The sequence below is a fragment of the Heliangelus exortis genome, chromosome 5, assembly GCF_036169615.1.
Source record: "Heliangelus exortis chromosome 5, bHelExo1.hap1, whole genome shotgun sequence".
NCBI lineage: Eukaryota > Metazoa > Chordata > Aves > Apodiformes > Trochilidae > Heliangelus > Heliangelus exortis.
Window position 1 is genome coordinate 10,163,076 of NC_092426.1, and position 27,957 is coordinate 10,191,032.

At 46.2% G+C, this 27,957-nt stretch overlaps 1 protein-coding gene across 1 annotated transcript; it reads left to right on the forward strand.

Annotated features, from left to right (window-relative positions):
- Positions 1 to 586: 586 nt before the first annotated feature.
- On the forward strand, positions 587 to 23,912 carry LOC139796925 (exocyst complex component 3-like). Its single transcript, XM_071745487.1, has 12 exons — positions 587 to 983; positions 2,630 to 3,224; positions 4,885 to 5,002; positions 9,433 to 9,507; positions 11,612 to 11,712; positions 12,759 to 12,851; positions 13,982 to 14,114; positions 15,339 to 15,449; positions 16,953 to 17,108; positions 20,122 to 20,243; positions 21,823 to 22,008; positions 23,869 to 23,912. The coding sequence occupies exons 1-11, from the start codon at positions 698 to 700 to the stop codon at positions 22,001 to 22,003; spliced, it is 1,971 nt and encodes a 656-aa protein (XP_071601588.1). The 5' UTR covers positions 587 to 697; the 3' UTR covers positions 22,004 to 22,008; positions 23,869 to 23,912.
- The last annotated feature ends 4,045 nt before the right edge of the window (positions 23,913 to 27,957 follow it).

Sequence of the window (27,957 nt, forward strand, 5' to 3'; positions counted from 1 at the left end):
GCCATGTACATCTATTTGTGTGTGTATAATATAATATAATACGTAATAGTTTATGTAGTTGCTGGAAAATTGCACAATCCAGAAGACAGAGATCACTCTTATCTCCTCTAACCAGTGCTGCTAAACCATAAACCAGAGAACACTTGTTCTCTGAAGCTCTCCTTCCCTGCTGGCTGTCACCAGACATTCTGGGAGATGGGGGAAATTTGGCTCCAAAGCCAGGTGTGATCTTGCCAAAGAAGAGCTCAGGTGTGGCTGGGGTGCATGGGGTGGGTGGAAAGTGATGTGTGCTTCATAGATACTATTAATAATCAACTCCCTTACACTGATAGGATTGTCACTGAACTGACTGGCACCACGTGGGGATGTTTTAGTCATTTAGAAAACGCTGAAAATCCCGCTGGCTTTCCCCCAGTGCTTGTGGTTAGATTGTGTATGAGGTTTTTGACATTATTTTCCTAGAAGAGAGAGAGAGAGATTACATAAGCGGGCTGGCTGCCTATAAAGATGTCCTTGCTCATCATGGGCAGGAACCAGGTTAAACTTCTTTGAAGGCTGAAGCCTGTAGCCATATGGAAAAACAATAAACCTTGGGAGAAATGTCTTCTGTGGGAGATAGCTGTTAAGATCCTAACATCTTTTTTTTTTTCCTGGTAGTATTCCCAATTTGACAGAAAACATCCAATCTGCTGGGATCATGAGGAAGACAAAGTGTTCCTGGGGAGCTTTTGTGGGAAGAGGCAGCAAAGGGGAGAAAATGGCTGGGGAAAACACCAGGATGCTGCCCAAGGCTGCGCATGAGGAGAGAAAGAAGCAGGAAGCAAAGAGGAGGGGGAAACTGAAAACCATGGCTGGCAAATTGCTAAAGTCTGTGGCTAGTGGAAAAGAGACAGTGGAGGAGAAGGCTGGTGGTGAGGGTATGACAGGGAATTTGCTGAAGATGGCAGCCAGTAGGAAGGAAGCAGAGGGAGAAACACCAGCAGGTAACCTTGAAGTTATCTCTGTTCAGTCCTGCACCTTCTCTGCCTCTCCAAGCCCTTGTTTTCATTAGCTTCTGAAGTAGGTGCTTTAATCTTTCCTCCTCCTCCATCCTTCACCTGAGTTCTTGCCCTTTCTGAGCAGTACATGTGCTCCTCTGGAAACTTCTGTATTTCACATTGCCATTGCATCATGAGTATTTCTCTTTGCAGTTCTTATTTTTATCTCTGCAAAGACTCCTGATGTGTCTTGTGAGAAAGATGATGTACATGTGACTAACACCCTGTGGGGGGTGAGTAGCTGTTTCTCCACTGATGGGGAGGGAGAAGGAGGTTGAGCATGGCCTGATTGTACGAAGTAGACATTTCTTCTCTATTGTCTGTATTGAGGCAGGATGAGTGCAGCTGCTGAACCCCTCCTGAGCAGCTTGCCCATTGCTTTGCTGAAGATCCTTGCTTCAGCCCTTCTCCCTTATGTGTCACATTCTTCCCTTCAGTCCTGTTTGATTTAATTCTTACTACACAGGCAAGGTGAAGAGGAAAGTTAGGATTCAGGTGATAGATAATGGAAGCTCACACCCTTTCGTTCTTCATTCTACACCCAAAGCTGTATCCTGGATTGATTTCAGGGTCTTGCTAGTTCTGGCCTTGCTTACCTTTCCCTGAATTCTCATAGTTTGATTTTCCTGTGGGCTCTGCTCCAGATACTTTTGGGCAAATCTTGTTAACCCTTTTTTGCTCAATTTTATTATCTGTAACATGCACAGGAAAACTTCCAAAGCTCTGTGCAGTTGTTGTGAGATTATATTTAACTCTTAGTGGTGGGCTGGGTGTGATGGATAAGATACTTTGGAAGCAAGTGGTGGTGAAATACTTCTCCTTTCAGCTTCTGAATTTTATAGATTGATGGGGTTTCTGGGGATTAGGGCAGTGGCTCAGTTACCACAGCTTCTTGAAGATGTGAAAGTCATGGGGAGTTAAGTGAATCTTAACTGAGATTGCTGAGACTGCATATAACCCACTTGATTTTCACCTTTGTGTGAAAATAATGTGTAATTGTTGTACAACCTAGGTATGGAGAGAACACTGGGCTGTACTGAGCAGCCTTGGTCAAACATGAGAGGTCTCTGGCAGAAGTGATATCCTCTGTGTAGCCATTCCTCCACATTATGGGAAGAGAAACAAGGGGCCTTAAAGAGAGTTTGTAGCACTTTGGTCAAGCCAGGGTTTCTGTAAAGAAGGCAGAGGATTCCCTTTAGGATTGAATTTTAGCTGCTGGCTCTTTCAGAACATATCCTTTCTCTAATGCTTTTCTTCTGACAAAAGGTATATTCTTTAAGGAAAGTCTGTCATTAATGAACCTGCATTGCCCACATGAGGAGGTCTACTGGAATGATGGCACAAAGCTGCAGAAGACTAGTGTGCAGACTTAGTTAGTCTGGAGGAGAAAGGACAAAATAAAGAGAACAGAAAGTGCTTGCCCTAAAGAAACTGAAAGGAACCAGTGCGAGGCCTGAAGTGAGATGATCTTGAGTAGATCCTGAGGAATTTTGGGATGCGTATCAACTACATGCTTCAGCACTCAGGTATTAAAATGATGGGTCCTATAGAGGCATGAGCAAACCTCAAGTTGTCTTGTTAATCTGTTGCAGAGGAAACTATCTGTGGATTCATTGAGCAAGGAAATTTTTTTGAAGCTTGTGATCGTATTTATGATCTGGAGCACTCTGGAAGTGATGGTATGGGGAAGTCTGAATCACTTTATACTCTGCTGGCTGAACGAATGTGGATTGTGGTGGGAGAAGCACTCAGTGAAAGTAGTAGGATGTTCTTGGAGCCATTGCAGTCAGTAGGGGAATCACTGAAGTGGGAGAAGCAGAAGAAAGCAGAGTGGCTTGACAGCAGCCATGAGATGGAGTCTGTTTCCACCTGGAGTCCAAACTTTTGGAGGAAAGATCTGGAGGAAAAACTAACACAGTACATGATGGCCCAGATTCCCTCCTTTGATTCCTCTAGTAACACAGATGAGACTGCACTAAAACAGCATCTGAGTCATCTGGAAGAGACGTTTCTGCCCAGCCTGGAGCACAGAAGTGGTTTCTTCAAGGAAGCAGGACTGCTTGCCACCTACACTCACTGCTGTCATGCCTCTTTGGCTTCTCACCTTTCCACCCTTACTGACAGTGACCATTTCAGCTTCAGCCAATGCCTTTTAGTTTATGAATGGGGCCTTACCGTTTACAAAAGGTATGTTTGAAGGACTTATATTTTTTTCTGCATTTTTGTCTGTGTCTCTGTTCTTCAGTTCTGAGCTGTTCTGCTTTTTCTTAGCATGGTGACACTCAGGACTCTTGCTGAGTTTAGACTTGTCCACTGCCAGTTTTATCTTCTTTGATCTCAGAATCAGAGCCTTGTGTCATTGCAGTATTGCCTCATTCTAAATTCTTAGTACTGGGCTCAGGGGCTTACCTGAGGTGGGCACGTATTTCTCCACTGGACTGTTTTTGGAATTGCCCAGTGTCCTGCTTTCTGTCCTTTATTTTAGCATGGTCCATAATACTCTATACCAGAGTAGTTTTCTCTTGCCTTTATGTCAGCATTATGCTCTATGGACATCTCGCATTATCTCTTTGGTTCTCTTGCTGCTTTACTTGGCTTGTTGTTTGACCAGTTGTTTCCAGTTTTCTTGCATTTAGTGTTTAGCTCACAGGAAAAACACAGCAGATCAGTAAATTCCTGCACACGGTTGGGAAAACAAATGTGGCTTTCCCCATGATCTGAAGAGCGACACATCTGGGACCTTTTGGCCCAATGCGAATTCAAAGCCTGTGGTTATCATCAAAACCTGAAGCTTTCTTGTGATTTCTTCTTTTATCACAGTAGTAGATGAGGTGTTTGATTCTCTGTGCCCATAGTTGCTTTGCTACTTGAACATTCCAACCTCATTTTTCCTAATAGTTTTCAACCCTTTCAGGTTATTTGATTGTTTCCATCCAAGCCTAGATGTATTCTGTTCCTTGTATTAATTACACCTATGAACCTTTGATTATCTCATAAACAGTTCATCAGGTAGACTTTTCCTCTCACCACCTCCCAAAGGAGGGAGGAAGGGTATCAGGTACATGATGATGTGTGCTGTCCTCAGACACATGGGAGACCAGGGCATGATGCATCCCTTCTACTGCTGCTTTTATGGCTTTAAAATTGTAAAACTTTGGTTTTAGGTAAGAGTAATGGACTGATGAAATATTGAAAACTTACATGAAATTGGAGGTGAATAATTATGTCATATAAATATATAATGAGAAGTTCAAAGACAGGAAAAATGTGTTATGCAAATGCTGAATTCCTTCAAGAAAAAAAAAAAAAAAGCAAGAACTGTATTAGTGTCAGAAGGTGGTGAAGAAAGGGGAAATGAGAAGAACAGAGATACCAGACTTAATTTTTGGGTTTTCCTCTCTGAATACTGTTACAACCTTAATGATATCTTCTGTGTAGGTGCAGCTGTCCTGGTATAGCTGCTTTTTATTCCATTCAGAGACCATAAGTGATGCACATAAAACTGTGCATCTGTGGAAGTGTGTTTGAGTGACTGCCCAAGCCCAAGAAGGAATTCAGCAGCAGGACTAAGGGAAAGGGAGAGGGAAATGACAAACAAAAGGTTTAATTTGGGCAGCAAATGTAGGAAAAAAAAAAAAAAAGCACAAAAGAACAGCTGGAAAATGGGCACAGTAAAGATTGTCTTCCATTTTATGGCTGTCCTGACACTGCAAACACTTCTGGGTGCTTTCAGGGCACCCCGTTTGCTTTGTGTGAGGCTGTGGTGCCAACCAGGGGGTGTCAAGTGGGCAATGGGCTGTTGACCAGAGGGAAAGGGCTCTGGCTGAGCTCTTGTTTCTCTACACAGTGGCAGTGAGACGTGTCTGAGACCCAAGCAGAGCCCCCAGCACAGCCTTTCCCTGAGTCTGCAGTGCCTCATGAGGATTATTTTGAAGACTGAAGAAAAGTTACTTGCAATCGCCCAGGTAAGAACTCAGGAGTTTTGCCCCAGTCTGCCTACTTTATTCCTGCATTTTTAAAATTAGGAGTGTCCTTGTTGAATTCTCTGCTCCCTTGCTAGCTGAGCCAGCCCTGTTCAGGTGTGTATGACCCCAAGGTCTCCATCTTGGTCGTGTTTCATTGCAGAGCCCAGGTGTGAAGATCATGACTGCCCTCTACGAAGGGGATGCTTCCCTGTCCTTGCTTCTTAGCAAAGAGATGCTTTTCATCCTGTTGCTGCACCTTCATACTCTGCTGCAATCTACTCTGCTCAGAAGCCAACGTATCTGGAGAAAAGGGAGGATATGGGTGGAGTACACTTCCTTGTTGAGGGCCATTTCAAGATGCTGTTCATTTTCTTCTCAGCTGCTAATTAGTCTATGGTGCAGAACAGTTGTGGGGTTTTTTTGTGGTTTTCAGTAATCCCTTTGCCTCAGCTGTGCAGATCCTTGAGGCTGCCAGATTTGTCTCTGTGTGGACCCCTCACAGCTCTCTCCAGCCTGCTGGACTGACACTGCTGAGGTTACAGCAAAGATTGTTTCCAGAGCCCAGCACAAGAAATTGCACACCTGGCACAGCCCTCCTGTAAGGTTGCATCAGGCATCCCACAGGGCATCTCAGCTCCAGGGCTTCAGGATCTCTTTATTTTCTCAAGGTAGCTTCCCCTGTGAAGAATGTTGTCTTTGGCATGTAGAATACAGACCAAGCTGGGAAGATGCACTGTAGCAACGGGGAGCTCCAGAGGAAACCATGCTATTTGCAAAACTCAGCAGGCCTTTTACATTCAGCTAAAGCAAAAATGCTGCAGCAGAAGTTACCACACTCATCTCTCTTGCTTTTTTTACCACTATTCCTGGGGAGAAGAGGAAGGGAAATTCCATGTCAAACTGCTGAATCACCCCAGGGGAAGTTGCAGAGATTTTCCTTCAGACCTGTTCCCTGAAGGAGGAACTACCTGTCTACAACTACCTGAAAGGAGGATGTAGCGAGGTGGGAGCTGGACTCTTTTCACAGATGACCTCCAACAAGACAAGAGGACACAGTCTTAAGTTGCGCCAGGGGAGGTTTAGATTAGATATTAGAAAGAATTTCTTCACGGAGAGGGTGATTAGGCTATGGAATGGACTGCCCGGTGAGGTGGTAGATTCTCCGTCCCTGGAGACATTTAAAAAAAGACTGGATGTGGCACTCAGTGCCATGGTCTAGCAACTGCTCCAGTGGGTCAAGGGTTGGACTAGATGATCTCTGAGGTCCCTTCCAACCCGGCTAATTCTATGATTCTATGATTCTAAGGAGTACATTAAGGTCACAAACATGGAAGTAGAGGTGCCAGCCGATGACAAAAGGCTTAAACCCTACTGATTTTAGTGTTTAACATTAAGTATCTCTATGGGCTGTTTCTTATCGTTACCCTGGGGAAGACCACATGTTACTAAGGTCTGTATTTAGCACATAGCAAAGGAAATGACTTAACTCAAGGTAGTGCTAGTGAGGTTATCTTAGAGCATGTAGCTGAGTCATTTACAAACCCTCACAGATGCTGACTAACAATGATGGTGAATTTTTTTTCCAATTCCCTCTAAGGTAAGGGGAAAGCCAGAGAAAGCTTTTGTTTAACCACATACCTCTTGCTTTCTTGATACATCATGTGCTGAGCAGGCTTACGTAGATCTGGCAGTGGCAGTTCCTGTGTCATGCTGCCCTGTGCTGCTTGCATTTTTTCATGCCACCTGAGGTCTGGAGGCATCACTCCTCTATGTGGTGCCACATTGTACACTGATTACAGAGACAGAGCTGCTGGGAAGTGTGATACAGAAGTGTCCCAACTCACTTCACATCTGGCCAGCTTAGGACAAGCTCTGTTTTCAAGCTAATGAGCTCAGGTGGACACAAACTGACTCCATATGGAAAAAATTGTGGATGTCTCTTGACTCAGCTCAGTGGTGTAGCATATAAACCCTGCTTTATCCCTCCATCTCTTTTTCCAGGATGCTCCAGCCCTCATTATTCGAAATATGCAGGAAGCTGCTATTGAGCAAATATCCCACCAGTTACCTCTAAGCAATTATAATACACAATTGTGACTGTAAGTCACATTGTGCTGGTTTTGTCACCTCTGTGGATGACTAAAGTTTTGCCAATGAAAAGAGACTGACCAGAATAAGCCATGATCTGCTTTGCCTGTGAATACCAGGCTTGTGACTGCCAGCACCAGCCTGATATCAGTACAAACTAAAAGCACTTTGGACAGGAATGTGCAATGAGAACTGTGACCATATTTGAAGGTGCTGAGAACTCAGATGCCACGTGGGGTTCAAACCCAGTTCCAGACACCACTGTGGAGAACTCAGCCAGCTCTGCATGCAAGCAGCATTCCTTCAGCCAAGGCATGTCTAGGGTGAGGGGGCTTTGTGCCTTTTGTGGATGCAAAGTTGGTGAATAGAAATAATGGTGCCACCAATTGGGTTGTCAATGTGTCTGTCACCCCTGCCCTTGCTGTACTGGGTAATTTGTCATGAGTGCAAGGCAAAACTTCCAGCATGTTGCCAGGGTTCATTCTGATCCTCTTTGTCCAGAAATGGAGACAGCTGGACCAGATATGCACACCTGGACAAAAGCTTGAGGAGGGTTTAGACTGACCTGCAAAGGATCACTTGGGCTTGTGTCTTCCTCCCTCCCTCTGTTTTTTCAAGTAGACAAACGGAGGACTGAGAAGCTTATGTGAATTTGGGCCAAGGACCTGCTTTTGACCAAATGGAAAGGATGGGTTCTGCTGGCTGTTGTGTCAGTGGTGTCCTCCTGCCTCTGTTGAGCATCTTAGCCAGTTTTGACCACACTTGATAAGTAGAGGTCTCAAGGATGTTAAATCCTTGCATGTTTTAAAACAGCAGCTGGAGAAATGGTAAAGACCCAAGTAACAATAACTCAGCCCCTTGTATTTTCTGAGAGGAAGCAGTTGGCTGGGCTTTCAGCATTGGTGGGGTGGCCATCCATGGATCTGAAGCCTGAGAGCATGGGCTGCCACATCTTTCTCAGACAGGGAGGGACAGGGAGGAAAGTGGGCCTGTTTGTTAGAGCAGGGATTCTGGTCTTCTCCATATTGGAGCTTTGGTGTCACCACAGGAGCTAGAAACAGGCAAGCCCATGGTAGTTCAGACACATAGTCTGATCCAAAGAACTAAGTACGTGGGCTCAACGAATTATTGCCTTGCAGCTACTAACAAAATACATGCTTTGTCCCACCAGGGAGGAGGACCTTGGTGTTGGCTTAAGCTGACACATTTTACTGTGCAACTTGGGCAAGCTAGAAGTGTTTGTGCAGCTTGGCTGGGATGTGTTATCTCAGCACATCGTGCTCACACAATTGCTCACAATCAGGTGATGGCTCTCAGGAGGAAAGGAATTTTTCTCGGCTTGTTTACAGATCCTTATTTGTCCTTGATTAACACATTTCAATGAGTATGGCAGAGCAGTTGTTTTGAATATACTTTTGATTAAACTCTCAGTGACAGCCACAGATTTCCTAGTTCATCAGCTAGAAAGGAACAAAGACGAAAGGGGAACATCAGACTTTACATTCTATTTCCTTGGAGGAAGATGCAGAAATGAAAGAATAAATAAGCGAGCCAGACTTTTGAGTTTAAAGCTTCTCTAAAGGTCAGATCATGTTTTAAGCAATGACTGCTTTCTCTGCAGTGTTAGTTTGGTTTTTACAGCCTGTTCAAACTAACATAAGCCAACCAAGTCTTGGGAAATTACCCACTGTGAAGCCTCATGGGGCTTATCCCTTCATGACAGTAGCTCTAAACACTAACCCAGCTCCTCTTTGCCCTCACAAGTCCCTGGCTCAAGTGAGGGAATGCTTTTAATTAGCATTGGCTGGTTTATGTGAGAGCTGGAGCTAGGAAGGGTGGAAAATCTCAGCTACAGTAGCTGGCAGCACAGCCTTGTGTCTAAGCCTTGTTTTGCTGTGTGGGCGCCTTCATTTGAGCTAAGCTAACGAGGGAAGACTGTAGATAACCCCAGCTGACACTGGGATGAAAGGAAGCTGCAAATCATTTAAACTCAAACAAACAATGTAGAACAAAACAGAACAATGTTATTAGGCTCAGCTGGAAAATAGCCATGCTTTGGGTTAGATGAAACAGCCAAAAAAAAAAAAAAAAAAAAAAAAAAAAAGGCAGAAGTTCATCTAGTCCAAAAGCATAATGAGAGGCTGGGAAACCCATCTTATTATGAATGCCATTGTATCTCAACTCTCCTCTTCTCTTCTCTTCTCTTCTCTTCTCTTCTCTTCTCTTCTCTTCTCTTCTCTTCTCTTCTCTTCTCTTCTCTTCTCTTCTCTTCTCTTCTCTTCTCTTCTCTTCCTCTCCTCTCTTCTTTTTTCTCTTCTTTTTTCTTTTCTTTTCATATTTAGAATGAAGTGGGAAAAGCCCTGAAAGATGCCTTTGATGTTGGGAAACCCCCTTGTCCAGATACTGCAGTCATTCAGGTAACTTATGGGGCACTGAAAAGCTTTCATCTTCAGGGCAGTCATGGTTTTGCACATAAGGAAATAGGTGTTTGGCAAGAGACACTTTTGCATGTCTTGGGCTAAACTCAGTGTGTTACAAGCTTCCAGGTTAGCTGACATACTTACACGACATCTGTTTGCTTCCAAATCTATTTTTCTCTTGTGAATATGTAAAATAAACTAAATAAAAAGAATAAGCCTGAGATTAGCTGATTCAAGCTGAAATTGCATTTTCATATATGCACCTGGATTTTTGTATAACCTTTTTGGAAACCTGTGGTGTATGTTAACCCAGTCTGCCCTAGGTAAGTTCTGTAGAGTGCTCTCGTACAAGCAGTGGCAGTGGCTGAGCTGTGGCAGATCCCCACATCTCTCAGTGCAAGCACCAGCATCTTGCTCCCTGCTTATGTGCTGGGTACAGCTGCAATCTGGTGCTCAGGTGGCAGGGGCACTGCCAGGGACTGCTGCAGGGCATGGTGAGGCTGAGTGCTCCAGAGGCACTGCAGAAGCTCACTGTGCTGATTCATGAGCAGTACATACCATGGCCAGCAGCTCTTTGGATCAAGACCTGCAGAAGGTTCAAAATAAATCCTGGAGATTACATGTGGACTCAAGTGATGCTAGAGATCAGTGGCAGGTCATGGCCCACCCTGACTGTATCTTCCTTCTGCTTCCCTCCCCACTTGACTGCCAAACTCCTGTTCCAGTGGCAGTCCTGTTTCAGGTCATGAGAGAGGGAAGTAGCCCCATGTGGGATGGCAGACAAGCTCAGGCACTGTGTCAGGGGCAGGTGGTAGGCACTGGAGGTCAACAGCAGCTGAGCTTCCTTGTGAGGATACAGCTTTAGCTGGCAAAAACATGGCTTTTATAGCCCAACTCAGAGCCAGGCACTGAATGCTGAGCTCACAGAGAGAACTGCTCCCTCACCCTGCCCTGTGCTGGCTGGAGCAGTGATGTACCTGTGATAGGATGGCTTTAAGCTATCAGGCTGGCTTTTTTTTTTTTTTTTTTTTTTTTCTTTCCTTTCTTCTGTTTGACATAGCAAAATTTTCTGGCAAGGACCAGGGAAAAGCCTTATTTGAATGCTATGGTTTTTATATCTGCCATATCTCACCATGTTTCTGCATGGGTGTTTTTTCTGTGTTGTGTATGTAACTGGTAGCCATGATTTCCTGACACTTGGGATGGCATCTTTTATCCTGTCCCTCCGGGTGAATTTTTACATCTGTTGTGAACAGTGGAAAAACCCATTCATGATGTGAGTGACCCTTTGTCTCTGGAACCTGTCGCTTCCCAGAGCACTGGGAGAGCACAGAGTATGAGTCCATCTGTCTCATTTTATCCATCTGGCTCTCCTCCCCTTGCAAGCTTTTGTTTCCACAGAGAACTAATGGGCAGCATTAAGTTGCCACCTGCTCACACCTACCTGATATGGATTGGTGATATGGATTGGATTTTTAACTGTCTGGCACAGCCCACCTCCTGCAGGCACCTGGGCCACCCAGCTGGGGTCAGTGGGAGGGGACAGATGCCATAGGGTTTAACACAGATTGCTCTGTCAGGCGTGAGAAGATGACACTGTCAGGCTGGGAAGATGACACTTGTCTTCTTCAGACAGCCCTGGTAGAGACCCTGGCAGAGGTGTAGGGCACACAGTTAGAGCTACCTAACCATTTTTTAGAGGTTGCACCCAAATTTATCTGTGAGGGTTAGTCCCATTGAAGTGTAGTTACCCCTGCAGACAGCAGATCTCTGTATGAGCTGAGCTGCCAGGCTGGACACTGCCTGCAGTAAGCATTCCTAGGGACAGGCTTTCTCCCGAGCACAGGACTTGTCCCCAGCCTGGTGACAGCGCTGGTGACTGTGATGAAAGCAGTGGTAGCAAAGGTGCAGGATCAGGCATTAAAACCATGCTCCTAAAAAATACTTCTGTTTCCACAAGGGATCTCAAAACTGAAACAGAATGTGTTGACTAGAAGGCAGAGGGATTTGCAGCAGGGTGAGGGGTTCGATGTATTCCTGTTCACTGCATAAGGAACAAATGGCTTTGGCCTGCTCTCCTCTCATGCCTTGGAACCCACAGATCCTAACGGAGAGGACAGAGGCTGCCCGGTGTGTCAGCGAGAGCCTGAGTGAGAAGGTGGAAGCTGTGTGCCTGGAGGAATGCCTGAGGTTCCTGGAGAGGTAGGAAGGCTGCTGTTTCCCTCCTTGGCCACATCATCAGTGCTCAAAAGCAAGAAATCCTGCTGAAGCGACCAGCAGTGTTGTGCTCACCTGCATCTGCCCTTGCCTCTTTAGTTTGGTGGCTGCTTCCCATCAAGCTGTTACTGGAGAGACAGAGCTTTGATGCTGTTTATGTGCTCAGCATTTGCTGTAGCACTGAGGCTGAGGGAACAAAGTGCACCTGGATTTGCCTGTACAGGTTAAAGCCTTGGGGGATGTTTATTTTGGAGGCTCAGGTGTGAAGAACAACCAGAAAGAGGGGCAGGCATGTGGCAAGTGCCCAGGCTTGTCTTTTCCTCCTGTGGCTGTGATTCCCAGGCCCTCTGCTCCCTGGGAGGGTGAGGAGCTCTGCTCTGTACTGTTTCTTAAAGGAGGATGAATGTCTTCTTTTCATCTTCTTTCCTCTCACCATGTCTTCTGGTTCCCTTTAACTGCTTTTAGTTCTTGGACCTCCCCCTCCCAGTGTATCCCTCACAGCAGAAAATTCTGGTACTGATGGTTGTAGGTGAATATTTCAGGAGGAGGTTTCATTTAAGAATCTTGGCCCTTGACATTATGAGAGGGAGGAAATTCCTATAAAACTGAGCTCTCCAGGAGCCATTTGTGAGACTGAATCTGTGATGAAGCAGCCAGCAGACTCTGTGGGTTACTCATACATGCTGAGGCTTTATTCTGCAGCTTTATCTGCCAAGCCTGAGTTGCTTCCCAGAAGCAAGTCTTGCAGCAACAGGAATGGTAAAATGGACCTCCTGTCTCTTGATGCCTAGGAATGGCACCCAGGCAGCTTGAGAGCTCTCCCTGTGCCATTTCTGTGCTCTTTCCTCACCAGCTAGGCTGGACAGAGACTGTCTTTGTCCTGCTTTGGATCCCCCCCTGGGGAGTGAAACCGTGCATGCTAAAAAGACAATTAGTCACAGAATATTTTTCACATTTGCTGCTTGCCTAATGCTATCAGATGCATCATGAAGCATACCAGCTTAAATATATGTCTTTCTGTTTTAATTTAGATATGAAAATGAAGGGAGAAGCTTTCTTCAGCATGATGGCTGCCTGGGGATCTTCAGCAGTTTACGAATCCTGGAGAACTGCTGCATTCTCAGGTTAGAAATGAGACCCTAGTGGCATGGGAAATTAAATGAATTTTCTGCTGTCCGATCTTCTAACTTGGCTATGGGGTGAACCTTGCCTCTAGCTGCATTTAGTCATCCAGCCCCTTGCACACCAAGCTTTAAGCATGGAGGGAGCTACTTGCATTCAGCAACACCCTCTCGGAGCTGCCCTCTCTGCCACTGCAAGAGAGAGGGTCCCAGGACTGCTGGGTTGGCAGCAGAGTGCTGCTGGCCTGGGGACATAGCCTCTGGTTCACAATCTTGCTCTTCCTGGTGCCTATGACCCTGAGCAGAAGGCAGGCAGCAATGGCACACAGCATGTGGGGACTTTATCCTGGCCAACCCTGCCATGTGGTGTGATGTGGTTTCTCTCTCTGGCCTGATTCTCCCTAGGAAAAGCCTCATAAACCTTGCACTGAGTGCTAGTGCACTTGAAGCCCAAGGTTAAGCACTTTGCTGAATGAAACCCAGTTGAACATGCCAGGCTTTCCCTGGGGTTGCTAGAAGTAGGGAAGCAATAAAGCACAAAAGGATGGGGAGGCTAATTGCACCTGCAAGCTAATTTCAGAAGTGCTTGCAGTGATGCAGAAAACAGGGTTTCTTCTCTTCTCCCTGTGTAAAATTATCTGGGGAGCTCTGGAGTCAGCAAAATTCCTGAATCCAGCATATGCACAGTGCTTACTTGACATGGGAGCCTTGCATTGGGCCTAGGTAGATGCTATGTGTGTTGTATTTTCATGTTGCTGATGCTGGATCCTAAATCAAATATTTATGAGACTCTTTTATGTAATTCTTTACAGTGACACTGTGAATACATTGAACTTTTCTAGAAAATAAAATGTCATGTTTCAAAGTGGTGATCATTTTAACTAGGATTTGATGACTTGAAGACTATTCTGATGGAAGATTATTGCTTGTCTTGTACTGCAGGATGCCAGAGCACAGAGGATACTCCTCCAACCTCCATTTGTCAAGGCCATTTCATGCCTACTAATTTTTTAAAATGCTGTGTTGTGTTGGTTACTGTAGGAAGAGTTTTGGTCTGAGAGAGTAGCCTGATTTGATCTGATCAATGCTTTCCATATCCATTTTTGATGTTTGGTTTTTTTTTTTTTTAACAGGACTGTCTGGAGTAAGCTAACATATATTTGCAGTGCCAGCACTTGTCAGAATGTTAAAGTAAATGGATTTCTAGACAAGATGGAAGATGAGATTACAGAGCATTTTCTTCAGACAGTCACTTCTGAAGTCAAGGTATGGGAGATGCATGTTAACACTGAATATTCCCAGGTTGTGGGGTGTCACATACATCACTCTCATGTTGTACTTTGAAAAGGGAGCAGCAATCATTTACTCTTAAGGCTCAGTATCCTCTTCTGCCCTGTCTGAAGCTGTGTATTGACAGCTTCATCTTTTCCAGTTCCCATATTTGTAGTATTTGCTGTTGTGCTTCAAATGGGTACCCCATGGTGCCTCTGGGACTGAGACCCCAAGGGTTGAACTTCACCTGGTACCTACTCATCCCCAGCAGCCAGGCATCTCCCTGTGGCAGTGGTAACTCACAGAGACCAAGGTTGTGGTGTGTAGTCAGGATGTAGATAAGGCTGACCAGAAATTTACCCCTCCCTAGGGATATGTTCCCCTCCCTTTACACTTCCCAGTATTAGACTATTAGGACAGGCACCCACCTTCATATCCTGGGCTCCATATCTAGATATGGATAGATCCAATCATAATTGCAGGCTCCTAGTGGGGTGTGGTGTTGTGTTTCCTTGGGCAGCTTCCCTGAGCATCCCCATGCTCATTGCATAAGCTCCCTCCAGCATGCTGAAGGTAGCAAAAGGAAAAAGACAAAAGAAACCCTGGGCACACTGTGCAGTTTTGGTCTCCAGGGCTCATTGCTAGCCTGTCAAATGGGCCCACATGGAGCTGGGGGTTCTAACAGGGAGTGGGGACAGCCCTGGGGACGAACAGGAGACCGAGGGCTCAGGTTTTCAGTCCTTCCTGTGTTGACATGGCCTTTGAATCATGAAAGACATCCCCTGCCTGCCTGATATATGATGCTGTACTGTCCTGTTGAATAAGAGGCAATGGCCATCCACACTGGAGCAGGATGCTGGAGCAGAAGGGCACAGAACATCTGGCTCTTCCTGCACTCCCTATCAGCAGGATTACATTTTACAGAGTCCCTGGATTACAGCTATTGCCACCTGTTTTTTATAGTTTTAGGTCTTCCAGGTTTGGGTTTAAGTCCTTATCACAGAATCACAGAATACATCCTTAATACATCCTTCCTGAGTTTGAAATGCTTCTTTCTTTTGTGTTTTGCTTTTCTTTGAAATGAAGGCATAGGATGCTGCAGCTTGTGAAGGAGTCTGTTTCCAAGAGCAGAAAGAGCAGAAGCAAAATAATCTGTCTGTTGCCTGTGTGGTGTCTCTACATGTGCACACTTTGACACTGTCTGTCCCTTTTTCTCAGGAAACGCTGAAGGAGCACTTCAAAAAGCATGACTGTAGTTTTGACCACATTCTTGAATCCTTAAAGCAAAGCTTTTTGGCATTTGGGAAGAAAAAAACAGACACATATGAGGTAAGAAGTAAGTAAGAAAGTAAGAACAAGATACTGCTTAGGAAATCACTAAAACTGGTCCTCGAACCTCTGGGGCACAGTATTTCAACATTATTCTAAACTAGATTTTTTCCCTGTTGTTAAATGGGCTTTTAAAGATCTAATAATCTCAGTCCAGTTCTTTTATCCAACAGAGCTGGAGATCTTCCTCACTGTGGCAGCTAGGATATATCTGTAATCTCAGCAGAGAAACTAACAACTGAAAAAATGTGGAAACAATGAACCTCCCAAATACAGAGTGGGAGCATTGCCCCATCTCTCATCCTACTATTGCTCCAATACCATTATACTATAAATCTTTTCAGCTTCTAATGTGCTTCAACCTTAGTTATAAGGAACATTTATCCCTTTGATGGAGGGTGGGCACAGAGAGGTCCAGATCCCCGACGAACAAAGTCTCTCAGGCAGTTAAATGTGCCAGGGTTGGCGAAGATCAACCTCGCAGAGTACCCAGATTTTTTCACCTTTACAGTAGCCTACACAATCTGTCTAGGATCTTAATGACACTCTTGAGCCTGTCTCTGCAGCAGTGAGATTGGTACCTTTTGCACCCTGATTGGATTTCCTGCTGCTACCTGTGCCACACATCCTCCTAAGCAGTGGGGCTCTCTTTCTCTTACCCTCCCAGGTCTGCCAGGCTTTTTGTCAGTTCTGATTTTAATTAACATTTTGAAATGTGGATAAAAGTAGTGGAACAGAAAAAAATTAGGAGTTGTTCTGCTGTTGTTCAGAGCCTGTCACTGAACATTATGTCACATTAGTGCTGGGGCAAGCAGCAGCTTGGTGGTGAAGTACAGAGCCAGAGCTGTCTGTCTCTTGCTTTGTCTCTTTTGGACAGGGCTGGGGATTTCCTGTACCTTTGGACTGCAGCCTAAAACTCCTCTAATTTCAATTGCTAATGAAAATGTGGTTTTTGTGCAGCAGCACATCTCCTCTTAGAAACGCTTGCTCTTCCTCCCCCTTTCAGGCACTGCATGGTCTCGGCACAGAGGTTTCTCAGCAGATAGTGGGTGGCTCAGAGATGCCCAGGTGACCCCTATGTGCCAAGCCATAACTATGTGCCTAAGGGTATGGTCTTGAAATGTGCCTAGTGGGGATGCTCCAAGGAGGCTGAATCTGGCTTTTTCTGTAGTGGAAGCTGTCCCCAAATGATGTGTTTGTAAGCTTGGGGCTAAGCTAAGTGTCACTGCTGCTCTGGAGTGTGAGTGACCTTTGGCTCAGTTAGGTGGTCCCAGTGCTTTTGGTTGCATGTCTCCACTTTTATTATCAATGTTTATGACATCCACATACAGCTTGGAGGTACTCCATCTGTTAGACCAGGCATTCTAGAGGAATACCTAAGCAGAGAGATGGGGCAACCATCTGCTTGGACCCTATATCCCCTGTCTACACTGTCCAGAGTGCCATAGGTATGGTCTTATTCAGAACAGGAAAATTAATTTGAGCTTCTTTCCTCTGGAGCAGGCCCTTGTCAAGGCTGTCCACGTCATCGTTATTTCAGAATACCTGCAGACTCTCCTGACCACTCCCAGGAAACCATCTTCTATGCAGAGGAGAAGGATTGTCAACAAGATAGAAGAAGATCACAGGATGCTGCAAACCATCTTTAAAGAGTGCTTAGTAAGTCTTTGGTACAGTTATGGCTTTGTTCTCCGTAATGAAGAGCAGTACCAGCAGAAGAAAAGGCTCTGAAAGCAATAGAAGAGTGTAAAAGCTCTTACCACAGTGGCATCCAGCTTCACAGAAATGACAATGAGATGTTCTGAGGGCCCTTCTGATCTGCCAGGAGATGTTTGGTTTTAGTTTTGAAATGTGTGGCTAGAGGAGGCAAGTTTTGCACTCTTGCTACAGAAATAAGATGTGCTCCTCTGAGCAGGTGAAACAGATCTAAAGCTGCCAGCTCCCCAAGGCAAGTGCATGGCATCAGGGTGCACAGGAGAAGAGCTGTGTTTCCTCACCACCACTGCCCCTTGAGCCTTTGGGTTGATGAACCAAATGTGCTGCTCCACATTTTCACCTTCTCAGTGCATTGCTCCATATGCTGCTTTTCCCTGGACAATGGAGTATGTGTTGTTATCTCTCCATCTGGCCTCCTTCCTCCCCACGGAGCCTTCCCAGCCCCTCAGTGCTGGACTGATGGCTTTGTCAGCCATTTACCTGTGCTGCAGCTTTCCCTCATGGGCAAAAACATGCTGATGCTGTTGTGGCTGGTGATGGTTGCAGGGAGGAGCAGGTCTTCCTGTGGGGCTGAGCATCTCACACCATTAGGAACAGCCATGCAGAATGGGTAGATTGGGCTAAGAGCAGAGTCTTTGAAGAAAACTTGCAGAAAAATGCTAGGTCTGAGCTGCAGAAACAACTCTGAAAGCATAAATAAGCCTCTTTGCTTAATTTGTAACCTAGTATAGTTGGCAGTGCAACACACAGCATCTGTGGATGGCACCAGACTGGCACATGGGTCCCTTGATTACCTAAGGGCAAGGACTGCAATGGCAGCAGCAGCCCTTCCTGTGGTTGCTTCATCCAAAGAACAGCTGGCATGCCATGTTCCCTGGCAAAGCTTTTCTCCAAGTTCAGGCTGAGAGCACCCAGGCACAGCCCTTTGTAAGAAGCTGTACTGAGCACCATGCCAATGTCTGCAAAGTCACTCTGGTAACAGGACTCAAAAGTGACACAGCAGATAAAAAAACCCAGCTTTATTTGTTTTAATGATTCCACAAAATCTTGGTCACTCCTATGACTAGTGAATTTAAATGCTAGGAAGTGGAAATCCATTTTCTCCCAGATGATCCTTGCATCCCCACCGCCTGAAAGTAATTTGTCAGCAATTCTGACTTTAACAAAAGAACAGAATTAAATAAAAATGATCATCTGTAGGCTCCTCCACAAGCCTCTTAGACCCATTGCAATCAATGCATCAGTTTCATGGTGAAAAAAGCTGCCAGTAGTTTTAGCTGAAGACCCACAAAGTGATCAATCAAAGACAAGTCAATGCTTGGAGCAACTGAGCCATTTGGAATATCAGGAGGATTCTCTAATCTTAACTTTACCAGTAATGCTGTGCTCAGCATCAGCTTTGGATGTAATGTGCAAGGAGAGCTGGTTTTATAGTGTAAAGGAGATACAGGGAATCTAATTACCTACTAAACCCCACTATTTGGCTTGGGTGAAAAAAGACTGCATATGGTTAGCTCTGTTTCCTTTACATCCCCAGTCTGTTTGCTTTCTTGCTTGATGTGGGAGCACCAAAAGCCTTGGTGAGGAAATGCAGAAGTGGATTGCAGGGGGCAGCCTGATCCTCAGTCAAATGAGGTACAGGGTTATGCATGCAAAGTGTGTACTTTGCTGCAGAGTGCATTGATTGTGCAGTTACTGCACAGGCTGCACCTGCTCCCTGCCCTCTCATCAGGATCTTTCTTCCCCTCCATCCTCAAAACACATTGGGAAATGCCTTGCTTCCCTCCTAAGAGCCTTACATGTCAAAGGCACTTAAGCACTTCTGACAAGGCACCGCTTTTTTGTCCTTTTAGCTTTGCAGGCTGCTTACCTCTAACCTTGCTTGTCTATATAGCACGTAACTAAACCTGACACCTTCAAATTAATTAGCATTTCATAATGGTGAGCTTGCCAAGTATGAAGCTGAACAATATTGGTGCCTTAGGAGCTGGGTACAGCTTGTGCACTTTGCAGAGCTAGACATGCTGTGTGTCTGCAGTGCAGAGGAAGAAAGAGAAGGCTGTCTTCAAATATTATGATTATTTTTAATTTATGTTCAGTGCGGAGGTGAGGCACACCTAGAATGCAGCCTGCTCTTTCTGATGTTCTGTGGAGATCAGGGGAGCCTGGACTACTCCCACCCCAGATTGGCAGCCTGTTCTCCAGGTTTGCTTTGTCACAGAGTCTCTGTTGATGTGATGGCATCAATAATTCAGGGAAGCAATTTAATCGTGTTACTGCACCAATGAAAAATGTGAGCCAGACCTGAAGCTCTCTGTCAGCAGTTCAACTGCATTGTGCTTCCTCCAGCTTTGTTAAAATTGCTGTGTGTTTCTTGATGAGGCTTTCTTCTTCTGTGAGCTCTAGTTCAGAGGAAGCTGATGGCATCTGCCACTCTGTAATATCCTCTACAGTGTCTATACCACTACTCATATTTTCTGCTTTTCAGTTGGACGATCTGTGCCTCCTCACCCTTTCTCCAAGGTCACCTTGCTCTCCCTGGGTTTGCTCCAGGGCAGCAGAAATGCTGTCACAGGCTGGGCAACAGATCTTGTTTTCACATAGGTACAGGGCTGTGCTTACCTCTGGAAGGAAACAACTTCCCAAAGGGCCAGATGGCCTTGAGAGGACAGGGGAAGTAGGGAAAAATAAGGCACTTTTGCCTGCTTTCCTAAAGGAAATGCAGGAAGGGATCCTGTGCTGCTGAAGGAAGTTGCCCAGCTGCCCTGGGCAGTCTGTGCTTACACCCTACTTTCTTTTCTCCTACCCTGAAGGGAAAACAGACTTGTACACATGCACAAACAGTTCTGCAGAGCTCCTAACCCACACACCAAGATCCCTAGTCTGCTATGAGTTCAGCTCTTAACACTGTTTGCTGCTTCCCTTGCCCTGAACACACCTTTGCCTCTCTCTCCAGGGTTCCACAGCTGGTGTACTCAAAGATCCTATAAAAGCAATTTTAGAACTTATTCAAGCTTCTGATGCTGAGGGGATGAAAATATCCCTTCTGCCCATACTCAAAGAATTTCCTGATCTAAGGTAAGATTTTTTTATTGGTTTGACTTCTGTGGTTTCTTTCATGATCACTTGCCACCAGAAGACCCATAACAATATTTGTTGCGCAATACTTTCTCTTGGCAGCTTGCTGGGCCAGACACAATGCTTGCCTTTGTTTACATGTGGTGCTGCTTATTCACAGATGCTGATTAACATGGTTTATAACTTTGCCAGACATTAACCAGTGGAGTTGAGATGCCCTTCCATAACGATAAAGGATGCAGTGGCTGTCAACCAAGCAGGAATGCTGTGGAAAAATACTGCCTGAATGGGCAATTTACAGGGTGCATTGGTGCATTTTACAGCACAGGCACATGTGTACCAAATGTAGGTTTCAAGAACATCCTTAATTCAGGCATTTTGTAATTTCCAAGCATTTGGCTTTTGGCTTTAATATTTCACCAATCCTTTTCGCTTTATAATTATTTCCATAAATTTCTAGGTGTCTTCGGCAAGGTTACACTTGTATTTGTCACAGAAATGAAACCCCCTGTTCAATAGGAAGGCCAGATCTTAGCTAGTTGCATTTTTTCCACAGTCTGTGGTTTAGTACATCCATCTCTTGCTCTGATGACTTGTGCTTGACTGTATTTTCCAAGTTAACATGATTAGAACATAGAGCTCTCTGTCACAGGATGCTGTGGAGGCCAAAAGTATGAATATCTTCAGGTGGAGAGCAGACAATTTGTGGTATATGGTTATTTCAGTACCTGTTCGATATGACAGTTGTGATAAAATTCCCAGCAAAGGAAGTCTCTAAACTGCAGACTGCAGAAAGACAAAGAGAGATTGTGTTATGCTTTGTCTGGTTTCTATATTCTTTTCCTAAGTATTTACTACTTTTGAAGGTGCTGTTGAGCTAAAAAGATGTCTATCTGATACAGCATAGCAACTGTCATTCTCTTACTATGTATATGCACAGATATATAAATAGTCTCTCCATATATCACTATATATTTATATACATATATATAGTATAGGGGGTATGCATATAAAGTATTCAGAAGAAATTATTTTGATGCAGATCTCAGAGGAGCTCATCCAGGTGTGAGTAGATGGACTGTTCTTGATTTCAGTGGATTCCCATGTGTTTAAAACTGTTTGGCTTGGATGTATTTGCCCTTTTGTTAATCCAGCTAAGTTTTTTCCCCACTCAGAGTAGCAACACTATATACAACAAAACTCCTACAGTCCTCCGTATGAACAACAAGTGGCTCCATTTGAGGGGAGAAAAAATACTAAAAATGTTTCCATATGGTCAAATGCAGAGTTACCCCCAACCTATTATGGCAGATACAAATCTTTTTCTTGGAAAAACCTGAGATGAAGATTTCCACTGTTTCAAGGGAATGCTGTGTGCACTGTTCTCAGGACCCATGAGCTCAGCCGTGTCCCACACAGCCCTTGTGTTACAGCCTCCTTCTGGTTAGGTAGACAGAGGGTGTCAAAAAGCAGCTCAGCAGCTTCCAACCTATGGTCTGGTGCAGCAAAACTGTGTGATAGGAAGCAAGCGTTTATCCTTGACTCTTTCACTGACCTGCCCTCTTACCCTTTTGGAAAGGAAGGAACATCTGAGTGCTATGCTGGACATCAAAGACTCACTTAGCCGAGAAGATAGAGCTGCTCTCTTGGAGGCATTTCATGATAACTTCAGGGAATCACAAACAGAAGCAAACTTGCTTTTTGCAGATATAGAAATAAAACCTAGAAAACATGGACTCTGCAGCTGCCTCTGCTGTTAGTAAAGGTAGGTGTGTGTGTGAATGTGCTTGTATGGTAGCTGCAGAGGCACAGGGCTGTAGCATCCCCTCTTCAAGTTCCTCATTGCTGTGCACAGCCAGTTTTACTTCCCTCTCTCTGCCTGCAAACTTTCACATCATGAAGCACGGTGTTGTAGGCAGTGCTTAGAATGCTTAAATGTGTGATTCAGGTTGCAGCAGGGACAAAAGAGAATATGGGGCTTTTGCTCCTTGTTCTTTGCTCTCACCTGTGTGTCCTTGCAGCCACCTCTTTGCAGCATCACCTCCTTCCCAGCTCCCAGCTTCCCTGCGTGCATGGGCAGGGTCTCCCAGGCAGGCACTGCTGCATCCTGGAAGGATACATTGAGGAATTTTCTCCTCCATCATCCTTCTGCTTTCCTGGAGAAGAGGGGTGTCTCAGCCCCACTTCTGCCTCTCTCCAAGCGAGCTGTATTAATTAAACCAGGCTGAAGTCCCACTCAGGTGATGGTGCCATGCTGCAGGTGCCAGAGGCAAGTGTGGCCATTCCATGCTGGCAGCAGCAGCTGGTGGCAAAAGGGAGAAGGGATAAAAATCAGGGGTGTGACTGTCACTGTAATGTCTTAAATAGCCTTGGTTTGAATTGCCACGGCTCCTCAGGAGCACCTGCAATCTCCTTTCAGTTTTCCAAGGGATTCCTTCACAGTTGCAGTCTGGTGTTAAGCTGTAGCAGATCTTGAAACTAAGCAGGTCCTCATGGTTTAAAAATACTTCTTAGTGGAGAACACACAGCTGTTTGCTTAATTTTAAATATTTTGCAACTTCTTTTTAGTCTGAATTTGTCCAGTTCAGAGTCAGTGAATTTTATCTTTGCCAGGCCAGAGCCTTTGGCTATCAGAAACAGTCTCCCTCAGTTAATATTTACAGATTGTCATTAGTCACCTTCTGTCAGATAAGCTGAGTAGACTGAGTGTCTCAGGTTGAGAGGCACAGTCCCTTTCCACCTCCTCCTCCACTCTCCAGTGTCACCATTTATTTATAGTTCTCCGTGTTAACAGATCAGGGATGAGTTACGCAGGGCTCTGACCTGGGGCCTCCAGGCACAAGCAGACAGCAGGCTACTGGAGAGAAAGCAATTAGAGAAACAATTAATAGGCACATAAGCTTGCCCTTTGAATGAAAACTGATTTTGAGATAATGAACTGGCTATCAGCCACCCACTTTTATATGTGCCTTTAAAGAAGTTACCCATGGCACCAGCTTAGCTTTTGAAAAGATACTCAGGGTCAGATTTTTAAAACACTGTAAGTCACTTAAGCTCCTATTTGCTGAAATCCCCTGGGTAAATAGGCTCCCAAATCCCAGAAGACCTGGCTGTGTCTGCAGTGCACGAGTGCAGCACAGGTTGGTAGCCTCACCTGAGCTCAGGGACAGCATTAACAGTGAAATCAGTGTCCAGATGTGCTCAAGGGGAGGTCACCTTCCTCCTTCATCCCAGCCCTATGATTTTGCAGGTACATTGCAAATCATCTGCTTTCTCCCATCCAGGAATGCAATAGTTGTGCATATTTGTTCCTTCTGTATATGTAGGTAGGAGGACTTTGAAAAAGTATTATCTGTGGTTGTTTCAGGTTAGCATGAAGTCACCTCCCAGAAGAGGACTGAGCAGGTTTGGATAGAGTGAGCAGGGAGCAGCAGGGATGCTCCACACAGCCGTGGGTCCTTAGACTGTGTTATCCAGAGTAGTACTGCAGATTTGCAGTAAGGAAATGTAGATACAGCTTCATGCAAAAGTCTGTGAAAGGGAAGAATGTTTTTACTCTTTGACTCTGGCATGTGTTCTGATGAGTGCTATTTAATTATGCAGCATTTTTCTTGCTTTCCCTCAGGCCTGCTGCGAGAAACATGAGGTCTCCATCCTACATGGCAACATCTGCAATCATAGCTTCTCAAAAGCTTCAGGGACCCATGGAGCTGGATGCATGGAGAAGCCTGACAGCTATAGAAAACACAAGTCCTTTACTTTTGCAGGAAAATCACGTGGTTCAAATCCTAATCTTCTATGCAAAGTCCAGGTGGAAGATCAATGGGATATGGTAAAAAGATGCTCCTTCAAGATTTCTTAGGGATTGCCACTTAGCTGAGTCCTGGTGGTTATTCTCAGGATGTGGCCTGGTGGTGTGTGGAGGAGGAGGAAGGTTCCCTCTTGTGAAATTTCAATTTCCATCTCCTTTCACTCAGTATTTCAGGAAACTATGGACTGCTGCACCACACCGTGTCCTAGCAGATGATGTGGTACTGCCACCTCCTCCAGAAACCCTCCATTAGGGAGTCCTGCCTAACCCATGGTGCCAGTGGTGTCTGTGGGTTTGGGCACCTGGATCTATCCCCCAAAGTCAAAACCTCCAGCAGGAGGAGTATGGACAGAGCTGCCTCTGCCCACATGTGAAGGCTGTGACCCACTTTGGGGGCACTCTGTCCCGGTGCCAGCTGTGGGTCAGACAGCTCTTCCTGTATCAGTTTTACAGCTGGCTCTGGAGCAGAACCTTGAATTAATTTTTATATCTCGGTTACTGGAAGTTTCCTCTTGAAGAAAGAGGAGAAAGCCTCATGGGAAGCAGGCAGTGAAAGGAGCTGTTTGTGCCGGGCAAGGTCTGTGCTGTTTTCAGATGTAAATCGGCAGTTCCGACAGGAAAACACTGACTTGTCCTCCCAGTTATCTATGGACTGGTCACAACCTCCGGGCTGGATTTGGTTCAAGGTTCTCCTTTGCTCTTGGGTTAACGTAGGCCCTTCCCGCTCCATTCCGGCCCTGTAAGCGAGAAAGAAAAGGCTTCAATACCTCAGACATGCCAGTGCTTTTCTGAGCAGCCCTTCCTCCTTGAATCTGTTTCCCTAATAGGAAAAGGGGCAAATGTGTGCACAGCTCATCAGTTTGTCAAGCTAGGGACTCGTCTGGCCCTGGGACCCTGGGGAAACACAGGCCTGGGTGGGTGCTGCCATGCTCTGTGGTGCTCTGCACCACGACGTGGTGCTCACAGGCACCTCACCTGCCCAGGGCCCTTCCCACAGGCAGGGCCTGAGCTTAGCAGGAGCTGAGGCATTTTTATAATTGCCATGGGGTTTGCTTCTTGCATAGAGCCAAAGAGAAAGGGGAAGGAACAGGCTGCTCCATCTCCAGGTTGTCCTCGGGGGGCTTTCAGGGCACCGTGGGACCTTGGCATCATTACACTCCATCCCTTGCATCATCATCCCTTGCAAGAGCATCCCGGGGCCTGCCTGCCCTTCCACAATTGCTTCAAAGGCCCAGCTCCTGTGTCCCTTGCATTGCATGGCTGTCCATTGCAGCTCCAGCGAGACCTTCCCTGGGATGTGGGAAAGCTGGGGGAACCCATGGAGCTGCAGGCTCAGGGGTTGGGCTGTGGGATGGGTGGATGCCTGCCTTCTGAAGGGTTCCAGTCCTCTGCAGAGTGCCAGCCCTGCTGGGCACGCTGTGCCAGTCACCCTCCCCTCCTGCCTAATTGTGTTTTCTTCAAAGGTGGGAAGTGATGGCAGACCTGACTGTGACAGCAGGGTCTCTGCCGATGGGGATTTCAAGCAAAGAGCATCACGAAGAAAATAAATAAAAACCCCTCTGACATTTTGATCACGGGCAGGCTAAAAATAAACCCACAGCGTGTGGATGGCTCCTGCCATGTACATGTCAATGGCTGCGTATGTCCCTGCCACTTGACATTTGCAGTCAGATGAGGGCACATCCTGCTTGCATGCAGGGCCTGGGAGCTGCGGGGGGCACCAGGTTGGATGCTGCAGATGAGATGGTTGAGGACAAACCCCACACCATCCTGGCTGCTGCTGTGACCATCCTTGTTGGATGGGCAGGGGATGGGCACCACCTTCTGCTCTGTGTGTGTCCATGGAGAAGCAGAAAGTCCAATGAGGTTTCTTAGGAGCAAGTTTCTCCACCCCACGTGAAGCATCCACTCATGGTCAGGGCAAATAAAGCCTGGAAGGTGTCCATGAGTTTTAGTGCTGGTGTGAGATTTTCTGGAGCTGGAGGGTCTGGGAATGTTGGGTGGGTTGGGGATGGGAGAGTGATGGAGAGAAGCTGGGTGGCTTGGAGGCAGATGGTGTGGGAGCAATGTCCTCAGCCACCTGCAAGTCACTGGAGGAGAGCAGATGGTGTGTGGGGAGGCTCCTGGTGGCTCCCCAAGAAGGGAGGTGGCAGCAGGGGGATGCTAGGTCACTCATTAGGGCTATCTGAGGCAGTCAGGGAGGGGAGGGAAGGTTGTGGAGAAGGAGAATGAGGAATTTCTCTTGTCTGGGGAGGATTTTAGACCACTTTGCCATGTGCCCTGACCTTCTCAAGTGACCCAGCCTCTTCCTTTCTAGCCTTCATCCTCGGCCAGAGTTAAAGCACTTGAGTGGGATTTGTGCTGATCTTTTTGTAGGGCTGGGAAGCAGGGTCATAGTCAGGATCCCTTCACAGGATTATCTTGTGGCCAGGCAGAGACAGCACTGGCCTTGCCATCAGCCTTCCAAGGCCACCACTGAGTTGCAGTTAGCATCTCCCAGTTGTCCTTGTGTCCTTGCAGCCCCCACAGCACTATCATGAGCAGGACAGGATTGCTTGGAGCTTAGCACCCAGAGGCTCTCTACACAAAGACCCTTTCCCACTCCCTCTGCACTTGAGGTTTCATAGGGACCCCCTTGGTGCTGGGGTCATGCCACTGCCATGCTCACCCACCACCCAGATGTCCATCCCTGGGGACATGGGCAGCAGGGAATGACAAACTGCTCCTGGTGGTTTGATGTGCTGGCTGTTTTGGGAGCTGCTCTTCAACCATTGCCTCTCTGGCTCTGCTGGGATGAGTGGTTGTGTGGTGAGCAACAGTTTGTCACCCTTGTTCCCCACACTGCTCAGGGCCAAGGTTTGGCTGGTCACTTTGAAGTGCTGCATGCTGCAGAGCCTTGCCAGCCACCCCTGTCATTTGAGCTCCTGTCTCAGAGGGTGACCTTCAGTGCTTAATGCTAAAACCAGTGGCAAACAGATGCTCCTTAATTATGCTGCAAAGTCTAAGGAAAGCCCTGACATTTGCTGAGGTGCCACCTGTCCTTCCCAGTTTACTTTGTGGCTTTACCAAGGGTATGTGACAGTGAAGGGGGTGCTCAACAGTGACAAAACCAGGTAATACTGAGGCTTTGGAACACGATGACTTCTGTTGGATAGCACAAGGGTGACTGCTAAACCCATGAGACCTCAGAGAGGGCAAACCACTTGCTGAGTGCAAAATTAAATAGAAAACTGTGTTTTACTCCCTTTCCTCCTCTCTCCCAAGAGAAGCCTGTTGATGCAGCTCCAGGGGTCATACATTGATCACAACAGTAACCAGAATATCTTGCATGCACTTTTGAGGGTTTCCTCCCTGAGCTCTGCCAGCACCCGGCTGGGGAGTGATGCCCAACCCACGGGTGGGGATGGGTGTGTGTGTGGGATCAACAGCACACCAAAACCCACCACAGGTAATTCCCCCACAGGGAAACACCCCAGCACATTGCTGAAACCACTTGCCTTAATTTTAAGGCTTGAATGTCTGCCTGTAGCCCAGCACCCTATGGTCGGTGTGAGAAGGAGTAGGCTCCAGCAGGTGCTGAGGTCTCTTGCTCTGCACCAAGGGCTGGGTTGGGTCCCCCTGGTTTCCAACAGTGGCCCCAGGGACAGCCTAGGCTGGGAAGGGTACACACCTAGTGCCATCTAGTGGCACTGCTGCACGGAAAGCTCCCTGTCTCTTTTATTTTTATTATTTGTATTATTATTATTTTATTATGGAGTATTCCAGGGGGTACATGCCTGTGTGGCATACTATTTGCTTGGGCTGTGAAGGGCATGCTGCTTTGCTTGTGGCACCTTATTGGGGTCTGAGATTTGCAGGAAAAGAACAAGTTTGTAATCCTGGTGTAAATTGGGATGCAGAGAG

Coding starts and splice junctions, on each gene's coding strand:
- LOC139796925 (XM_071745487.1), top strand. CDS start 698: ATGAGGAAGACAAAGTGTTCCTGGGGAGCTTTTGTGGGAAGAGGCAGC. Junction 5,003..9,432: donor AGTTACTTGCAATCGCCCAG/GTAAGAACTCAG, acceptor TTTCATATTTAG/AATGAAGTGGGAAAAGCCCT. Junction 15,450..16,952: donor AAAAAACAGACACATATGAG/GTAAGAAGTAAG, acceptor CCTCTGGAGCAG/GCCCTTGTCAAGGCTGTCCA.